Raw genomic sequence first — 10,218 nt, forward strand, 5'->3', positions numbered from 1 at the left:
CCAGCAATAGGTTAAAACAGAGGTCTTTTTAATTAGCTAGGATAACACCTTTGGAATTATATGTTCCAGATAATTGTGAATATTCTTCTTATAGGATGGCATACAAGTGAAGAAAATATATTAATATTATATTATACTCTGGTTTGTTTATTTATTGTAAACCACTAATAGTTATGTGAGTGCAGCAGTATGAAAATCAAATAATATCCCGATATTGCAAGTTTCTGCCAGTTCAATAAGAGAGTAACTCTATTAAATTTCTGCTGAAAAACAATCATTTTCTGATTATCAGGACTAAGCCCTAGCAAGCCCTAATGAATTCTGTGCAATGGATGTATAGTTTTCCCTTTATGGAAAAGAATAACTGCTAAGCAATATAACATAAGAAACAAAAAAAAACATAAAATAAAATGTTTAGGTTTATTAAACTGTTTTTAATAATACCCTTGAATCGTTTTTCCAATTGGAATATGTTACGTTTATACATTTGTATAAACATCTCACCATCATTCTGAGGACTGATTTGGAGTAAACATTCTGCATATTTAAGGCCCATTTTATATGGGATATTCAACCCATATCAAATTAAACTGAAGCTCATGGGATATGAAGAATAAAACATATAACTTTATTGCATCCAAAACTATAATCCTTAAAATACATTCTTGATTTAAGTTATTCAGATAAGGGCACCAGAACACTGAAATGGAAACCAATACAAATTTTATATACATTGCCTTTACTTTAGCTTCTGTGTGCACGTGCGTCTGTGTGTGTGTGTGAGAGTGAATGCTAGCGCAAAGAGTTGTGACATTGCAAAAACCTGCATTGCCACTGCAAACCCCATTTCAATCCACATCCAATACTCTTAAAGTGCTATCTTGTCCCTAATAACGGAGCCAACCTAATTCAAGAATATATTGGGAACTTCTGTTCAAATCTGGCTCCATAGATTCTGAACTGTCAATGTGAAGAAAACAACTGCAGTTTGTCTGGAAGAAGAAAAATAAGTATTGGGTAAAAAAAAAAGAAAGAAAATGTGTTCTTCTGACTACATTTATAGTTCAGGCATTTATAGTGATTGGATCTGAGTAGCCCTTACATTTTTTTGAGGAGTTCCCATTTTTCTCTCTGTTATAAACAAATCATTATAGACACTTAGAGCAACGTTGTTTTCTAGAAACACTGACTTTGCAAACTAAAACTTAATGAAAGAGGCAGTGCAGTTTCAGTGTTATTTCTGTAGATAGCTGTGAATTTCCAGTTTTCAGAAGAGATTAAATAAACCAGAAAAGATAGTGAGCAAACAGAATGCTGAGAAGAAGAAAAAATGGCTTACTACATTCTGTGTACTGTCCAGATATTTTAAGGTGCCAAAGAACATTTACCATTAGTTTTCATCTCTCTTAGGTTTCCAATAAATCTTAAAAAAAAAAAAAACTTAAAGCAACTGAATGCCCAAATTAATTCCAAAGTATTTACTTCGCCTGATTGTCATTAGTAATTAAGGATCTTAACTAAGAATGTTGTCAAATTGAGGGAAAGAGTTCCAGTTGATAATTATCACTAGGCTATGTGGGAATTATAGTGCAAGGTCCTCTTGATTAATTGCACTAAGAAGTATTAGGAATACAAATCCCATTCACCATAGGATAGAGAAATATTCATAAGTTCCCAGAATGTTCCAGGTCTTTTAAGAATGAGATTTCCACATAAAAACTTGGATGGGACACCTAACTCTAGTTTTAAAACAGGCTGAGGTAGCTCATGTATTACCGCTTGAGGAAATAAACCATATTTGCTGATCCCCTGGACTTTCTAGTCACCACTGAAATGCTCAAATATACAGTTGTAGTACTGTGATGATTAAGAGAAGGAAGGATGAACTGCAAGGATGAGAATTCCTATCACTGTGGAAAATATGGATTTTCTTGGAATCTGGATGGAGTGCTCTGGCATCTTCCAATGCCTTCTGTGCTGCTTGGGTAAAATTAACATCTCCTGAAGTCATCACATCAAAGACACATGACTGGAAGTAGACATCTTCAACTGGTAGCTTCTCCTTACATAGCAGATGAGCTTTCTTTCTGGTCAGGCTGCCTTTTGGGTGACAGCAGTTATGTATAGAGATGCGTTGGCTGAGATAGCATCCTGACATACACAGCTGGAGATCCTGTTCATCTCGGAAGGAGAATGCTATCTCCTTAGCTATCCGGATGGAGAAGGACAGGTGCTTCCCTACCTGGCGCACAGCAATGGTGGTACCAATGTATGTTGCTTGGATTGTTATGTGCTGTCCGGGTATATGTTCATGAATGGTTAAGCTATTCCCTCCAGGTTTCTCACCACCATTCACTGAACCATCTGCAAATGCTACTGGCAGGTTGTCCATTTCTGCCTGGTAGACTTTCTCTTCAATGCACTCTTTCATGTTTTTAAATATAATGGTAAGCTGCAAAGGAATAATAGCTTTAAAATACAAGGGATAGTTCAGATAGATAACTTCTCTCAGAGCCATTCAATGACCAGTTCATATATTACCATCCAAAGGGAACACACATCAAGTTAAAAACTAAGATGCATTTTCTTATGTAACTGAAGAAAAGAGGGTAACACAAGTACACATCACCCCTTATCAGGAGACCTGATAAACTTAACTACCATGCTCTATCCAAAACCACAACTTTGCCTGAGAATCACAGTGCTGGATTCTGTACTACAGAAGAGAGACAAATTAGGGGTCTCCAACCAGGGGTGAAATCCAGCAGGTTCTGACAGGTTCTGGAGAACCGGTAGCAGAAATTTTGAGCAGTTCAGAGAACCAGTAGCGGAAATTTTGAGCAGTTCGGAGAACCAGCAAATACCACCTCTGGCTGGCTCCAGAGTGGGGTGGGAATGGAGATTTTGCAATATCTTTCTCCCAGGAGTGGGGAAGGAATGGGGATTTTGCAGTATCCTTCCCCTGGAGTGGGGTGGGAATGGAGATTTTGCAGTATCCTTCCCCTGCCACGCCACCAAGCCACATCACGCCCACCAAGCCACGCCCACAGAACCGGTAGTAAAAAAAATTGGATTTCACCACTGTCTCCAACAACAGCAGCATCCTCCCCCAAATACAAAAGGGTCCAGTTTACCTATGGCAGAACATACTGTGATTCAGAAATTAGCAGAAAAGCAGAAATCTTTTTTTCTGAAAAAAGCAGAAAGCATACAATGTCTTGTGGGGTTTCTGGAAAAACAAAGGAGCATAAGAAGATAAACTGCTTCTTCCATTATGTGTTGATATTAACCTGCTTCCAGCCATGTTCTTTCACCAACTATAGTAAAGTACATTGGCTCTTCAGAGCAATTTGGTTCAGATATCAGGAAGTGTTGCCTGATCTGGGGGATCTCCAAGCTTTCAACCAGAGATGGGCTAGTCCTAGCTATTTTTTTTTTAATTTGATTTATATGCAGCCCTTCTCCGGAGACTCAGGGCGGCTTACAATGCATTAAGCAATAGCCTTCATACTTTTGTATATTTATACAAAGTCAGCTTATTGCCCCCACAATCCAGGTCCTCATTTTACCTACCTTAGAAAGGATGGAAGGCTGAGTCAACCTTGAGCCTGGTGAGATTTGAACTTGCAGTAATTGCAGGCAGCTGATGTTAATAACAGTGCTTTAGTCTGCTACGCCACCAGGGCTTTATTTAACTAAAGGTGACTGAACTATTTTAGGAATAATGACAACTTCTTTGATCCAGTCAGCCCACTGAAAGCTCCAATAATGTTAGATCCTTGCTAATGCTGAGAATTATATCAGAAATCTTGCATCAGCGACAGGAACAGATTTCAAACCTAGTATGCCAGCAATACTCACATCAGTTATACACCCACTACTTAGGTTCAATTTCCTGATTGGAGAGGGCAAAGAATGTTTTCCAATCTATGAAAAAAGGCTCAAACACATTCCTGAATTATCAGAGGAAACCAAGGAAAACTTTGGTAAGGTATTGGCTGGGATCAGATACAGGTAATTTAATTGACTTACTACCACAATTGAGTGCAAAGTTTCTATTGCTAAACAAGACAGTTGTTAAGTGAATTTTGCCCCATTTTACAACCTTTCTTAAGTAAATTACCACAGTTGTTAAGTTACTAACAGGGTTGTTAAGTGAACCAGGCTTCCCTATTAATTTTGCTTGTCAGAAAATCACAAAAGGTTATCATATGACTTCAGAACACTGCAACTGTCCCAAATACTCTGAATCTTGATCATGGGGATGCAATGGTTGTAAGTGTGAAAAATGGCCATGAGTTACTTTTTTCAATGCCATTGTAACTTTGAACTATCACTAAATGAACTGTTATAAGTCCAGGATTACCTGTAATGCAAGCATAATGAAGCTTGTTTGATTTTGACAGTTGCTACAATTTCACCTTTACCATCCTCCAAAATTAAAAAGAAAAAATCAAATCACACCAGAAAAATCAGCTTTTTTGACAGTATTTTCTCAAGCTGTTGGGAATTTTCAAATGGGATGCTGGGATATACAATCACCCTATTGGCTGCCCAACCCCAATATAAAAGAGTGTAATTCTACCTTGCCAATTCCAGTGACATTTGATCCTTTAATGATAGGATAACTAGTGGCTTGCACAAACAGATTATTGTTGTCCAGAAGTGGCCAGGAGCCTTCAACTCGGCAAGTGTAGAACTCATCACTGACGGTCCGGACATGAGGATCCCCAAAGACAGCACAATACTGGTATGTGGGGGACTGGCCATGTTTGTGGATAAAACTCTTCTCATAGTCACAGGTGTCTGTGGATGGGAAATCATGTTTGTTGGGTGCCAGTGCTGGAGGTCTGGGCACTGCTGTCGGCCCTTCCTTGGAACAGTTGTTCTGAATTATGAGGTCTTCAATGACATAAACAGCTGTGTGGTATGCCAAGTCCCCGCGACAAGTGCGGGCTGTCCTCCGGGTGCAGCTGGAATAGGCGCTCAAGGCATTACAATAGGCAGTGTTCCTTTTAGAGTTATGCCTGTTTGCTGTGGCATCTATAAATTCAGAATTACACCGTGAAATCTTGCATTGGGAATCAACTGTACCAAGGGAAATCAAAAGAAACCATTAGAAATAAGACCGTAGATTCATCCTTCAACATCCTTTGCAAAAACTGCAAGAATTTCCTCCATAATACTTAACTCATCTCCTAGCAATTTCATAAGCAAAACCTGGTCATCTGGCCCCAAAGTTTCCAACACTTTTAAAATGTCCACTGGAATTAGGCAGCCAATACATTTAAATAAATAATAAAGTTCTAGATAACATGGGTTCCAGTGGTGAAATCCAAATTTTTTTACTATCGGTTCTGTGGGTGTGGCTTGGTGGGCATGGTATGGCTTGGTGGGCGTGGCAGGGGAAGGATACTGCAAAGTTTCCATTCCCACCCCACTCCAGGGGAAGGATACTGCAAAATCCCCATTCCCTCCCCACTCTTGGGGGAAGGATATTACAAAATTTCCATTCCCACCCCACTCTGGGGCCAGCCAGAGGTGATATTTGCCAGTTCTCCGAACTACTCAAAATTTCCACTACTAGTTCTCCAGAACCTGCTGGATTTCACCCCTGATGGGTTCTGAATACAACAGAGAATGCCTCCTGTATAAATTTCTCAAGTCAGAAAGAAATAATTCATTCTATGTTCACTCTTCATTGTTGTCTATTTTTCTGGAACTTTTCTGTGCTTCCCCACATCCATCCCTGTTGGAGATCACAGGATATTTTCCCCCCCCCTTTTTTTTTTTTAGCAAGAAAGCTATCAGAAAACATCCCAGTTGGGAGGACACAATCAAACAAGGAATTTGCATGGACTCACTACATAAACACAAGAGGACAAGGTCTGACACATCTCCCTACCCCATTCCTTTGAACATAGTTTTTCCCAGGCAAAATTGCCAGTGTGCGAAGATGCCTGTAAAATAGATATAGAACAATAAAGTAGCTAGTTTGAACTCTACATGTGTGGGTCTGGTTGTTCATGTCTGACAAAAGCATTTCTACATATGAGAGGCCTTCTCCAAGTTGGTTCTCTTCAGACATAATGACTCCAACTCCCATAAATCTCCAGTCACTATAGCAAAACTGGCTGGAAAGTTATAGGTACAGCCATCCAACTAAGAAGACCTCCACACAGGGACAGAAATATAAGGGCTTCTCTAGACCATTAGTGTATCAGAATGGCCCTCTTTTGGATAATGATGTTTTATAGCATTTTTATAACAAATGATCCAGGAGATCAGAAATGGAAGGAGGCTCTTATAGAAAACAGGACAATGCACTCATAGACCTAAATGTTTCAAACAAAACCAAAAATAAGACTTCGTTTGACTATTACATTGGTGGTCCAATCTCTATTTTGAGACAAAAACGCATGAAAACTGTAGCTTCAAACTGTATCCCGCCCCCACCCACCACTCACCCCCAAATAAACAAGGAAAAAATCCAGCCCTCCTCATTTTCATGGGTATTTTGCTTGATTCAAATAAAGGTTGTCCAGGGACAGAGGCAATAGAGTCTCAATAGGACTGTCAATGAGAACAAATGTCAAGCTAATATAGTTTTTTTGCTGAGTGAAGTTTAGAATAGAATAGAATAGAATAGAATAGAATAGAATAGAATAGAATAGAATAGAATAGAATAGAATAGAATAGAATAGAATAGAATAGAATAGAATAACAGAGTTGGAAGGGAGCTTGGAGGTCTTTTAGTCCAACCCCTTGCTCAGGCAGGAAACCCTATACCATTTCAGACAAATGGTTGTCCAATCTCTTCCTAAAAACTTCCAGTGTTGGAGCCTCCACAACAACTTCTAGAGGCATGTTGTTCCACTTGTTAGTTGTTCTAACTGTCAGGCACTTTCTCCTTAGTTCTAAGCTGCTTCTCTCCTTGATTAGTTTCCACCCATTGCTTCTTGTCCTGCCCTCAGGTGCTTTGAAGAATATCTTGACTCTCTCTTCTTTGTGGCAACCCCTGAGATATCGGAATACTGCTATCATGTCTCCCCTTGTCCTTCTTTTCATTAAACTACTAGACATATCCAGTTCCAGTAACCGTTCCTTATATGTTTTATCCTCCACTCCCCTAATCATCTTTGATGCTCTTCTCTGCACTCTTTCTAGAGTCTCTACATCTTTTTTACATCATGGCGACCAAAACTGGATGCAGTATTCCAAGTGTGATCTTACCAAGGCATTATAAAGTGGTACTAACACTTCACGTGATCTTGATTCTATCCCTCTGTTTATACAGCCTAGAACTGTGTTGGCTTTTTGGCAGCTATAGCACGCTGCTGGCTCAGCAGTTTGGGTGGAGAACAGTTTGACCCTAATTTAGAACTAACCCCCCAAAATAATTTAGAAGCAAATCTCTTACCATGTTTATATAATAGGATGAGGACCAGCAGTTTAATGAAGAAGCTTGGATTCATTGAGTAAAGCAGATTCATGCAGCAGGCTGATTGCTTTCTTTTGAACCATTCAGTCATTTTGGAAGTTAGTTGATCATTCAAGTCTCTCCTCACCTTTTCTTTCCACTGGTTTGCTGTAAATAAACAAAGACTGAAATAAATCTTGTTGGTGTTCTCCAGCTTTATGCCACACAATCTGGCCTCTTGGAACATTGCTGTCCTCTGTTTTTTTTTTAAGTTCTTACTTTGAATTCTGTTAGGGCGAAAGACATGAAATTATTCTTTTTTGGTATTTCTATCATCGTAGTACACTGAGGCCATCAAACTTCTACAAAGGCAATTCTTACCTGAAGTAATTGGAAGGCATAGTTACCTATGGTTTCTTTTTCAGACCAGTGACTAGCTTAGAAATCTCTACTTCGCAGTTCAGTGAAGTATTTCAGATTCTTCTCATACTCTTAGCAGCCCTCTCTGGTGACTTGAAATGTGCTCCAATATAAAAAGTCCTTTGCAACAAGCTATTCCTTTTGAGGGTTTCACTTTTCAGCCAAGATGGAAGATTCTTGACTTAAACAAAACAAGGTAGAGGAAGATACGTTCTTCCCCTTTTATCCACCCCCCAACATCAATCAAAGAACGTGGAAGATTTCAGGCTGGCAAACCACCATCAAAACTGTAAACAATCATTCACACAACAATGTCTTTGCCCACCATTTTGGTGGGCCAGCTAATTGCAGGTATATTTTGCCTTACTCTCTGATGAGCTTCCATTGGTCTCTTGTTCAAGAGCACTACAGCAATCAAGAAGAATCTTCTTTCAGTGTCCAGTCAACCGGTTCCTCCATTCCTACTGTCCAGGGCTGATTTTAACAAGGACTTAGTGACAATCTACACATCCCAATCACATTTGTGTGCTACTTTCACTAAAGTCAATAAACTATGCCAGAGACTTTGCCCCTGTTTCCAAACTTGGTTTGGATGGTTAATGATCAACCAGTTGATACAATATCTGCATACAATATCTCTATAACAAGATGACAAAACCCAAAAATATTTAAGATTTCACAATAGGTAGCAAAGTTTCAGAGAAAGACCCCTGAATCACCATTGAATCACTGAATGAATCCCTCCCATAAGAAGCCCAAGAGCTGGCTTGTGTATCTCAGTTTGCAACATAAATTCAAACAATTCATTCCTCATCAGTTCAATTCATTCCTAATCAGTTAAGTTAATGATCTAGGGGCTGAATAAGGTGGGTTACCTAAGAGCTGTGACTTAGTTGTAAAAATCTATCCCATTTGGTTTGGTTACCATTCAATATATTGCATAAACTCTGATACAGAAATAGGTTAATTCAGTGATTAACTTCAGCAAGGTTGCTGAACTAACCCACTTTCTGAGTTTACACAGTATATTGAATGATAAGATAATCAAATGGGATAGATTTGCAAAAAAGAGACTTGTAGTTGTATGGAGGAAAAAAGTATGGAATAGATAGTTCTATGTACACTGCCCTAAATTTCTGGAAGGTAGACTATAAATATAATAAATAATCAATTTACTCACCTTTGCTCTTAAAGAGAAAATTATCAAGTCCTACAAGTACTTTTAAGGCTTACAATGTGCACATGTAGTTGAAAAGAGAGATACCACAATCCACAGCTCTTGAGTCACCCTTTTCATGTTTCTCAGATCTTCTTCCTCATTATTATGACTCCTAAAAATTAACAGCTTGGTTTTCTGTTATCTTGAAGAAGGAAACATGTGAGAACTACTAATGCAAATTATAAAATAAGGATAACACAGTTTAAAGGAAAACACCATCAATTCCATTCCCAATCCTGCCTTATCCAGACAAGGTCATGCCTGCCTTGTGGTTCTCAATCCTCCCAATGTTGCATGTGGCCATTGGCTACCAAATGGTTGTCAAACCTGAGTTACATGAATCAGACCATTATTTCTTATTCAACAAAGGAACATTTTAGCACAACATGAGCTAGGGGTGTCCACATTGAGCAGGTAGAATACTGGTTCACATAATTAAATATGTTTTATTTATCTTCAAAGGATTCTGAAAGAAGCAGATTATCTGAACCTATTACAGACAGGTTTCAGGCCAGGAGACATCATTGACTGCATTTGTTGATGAAGTGAAGCAGTCTGTCCTGGTGGGACCTTGGAAGTAGTCTTCTTTTTTATGGCAATTGCCTTATAGAACAGCCTTCCCCAAGTGATACACATGGCCCCAAATCCTGATGGCCTTCAGGAATGCAGTGAAGAACTGGTTTTTCCTCCAAACTCTGGGGCCCAGATGCTGATAGACTCACTAGGTGGAGGAATCAGCAAAGGTGCAGCAATTCATGCTGATATGTCCTGCTGACTGGGGATGGGTTGACAGCGATTCAACTGAGCAATAGGGAAGAGCGCCAAGTCAAACATTCATATTGCTAACTTAACAACTGCAGTGATTCAGTTAATAACTGTGGCAAGAAAGGTTGTAGAATGGGGCAAAATTCCCTGACAATTACCTTGCTTAGCAACAGAAAATTTTGGCTCAGTTGTGGTTGTAAGTCGATGACTACTTGTACCTGATGATACCCAGAGAATAACAGAGAATATGGACAATATTTCCCATTAGCAAAACAAATTTCCAGCAGAATTCTCAATGGTGCATATATACACCACAGCAGTTCTTTTGGCATTTTGCTTCTATAAGCACAAAAAGAAGTTTAAGTCTCCCATGAAGAAAATCCTTTACAACAGC

The 10,218-nt window shown here is 39.0% G+C and overlaps 1 protein-coding gene across 3 annotated transcripts; it reads right to left on the bottom strand.

The window, feature by feature from the left end:
- Positions 1-894: 894 nt before the first annotated feature.
- Positions 895-8,374, bottom strand: LOC117675031 (hemojuvelin-like). Of its 3 annotated transcripts, none has more exons than XM_034433320.2 (4): positions 8,208-8,374; positions 7,421-7,588; positions 4,586-5,088; positions 895-2,452 (listed from the first exon to the last, which is right to left on the bottom strand). In XM_034433320.2, the coding sequence occupies exons 2-4, from the start codon at positions 7,530-7,532 to the stop codon at positions 1,838-1,840; spliced, it is 1,230 nt and encodes a 409-aa protein (XP_034289211.2). In that variant the 5' UTR covers positions 7,533-7,588; positions 8,208-8,374; the 3' UTR covers positions 895-1,837. The 3 variants fall into 3 exon arrangements, with proteins under 3 accessions (XP_034289211.2, XP_034289209.2, XP_034289210.2); XM_034433318.2 differs by having other exon boundaries at positions 7,828-8,374; XM_034433319.2 differs by having other exon boundaries at positions 7,802-8,374.
- Between the last annotated feature and the right edge of the window lie 1,844 nt (positions 8,375-10,218).

This window comes from Pantherophis guttatus, chromosome 1 (genome assembly GCF_059756535.1).
Source record: "Pantherophis guttatus breed Tessera chromosome 1, ASM5975653v1, whole genome shotgun sequence".
Taxonomy (NCBI): Eukaryota; Metazoa; Chordata; class Lepidosauria; order Squamata; family Colubridae; genus Pantherophis; species Pantherophis guttatus.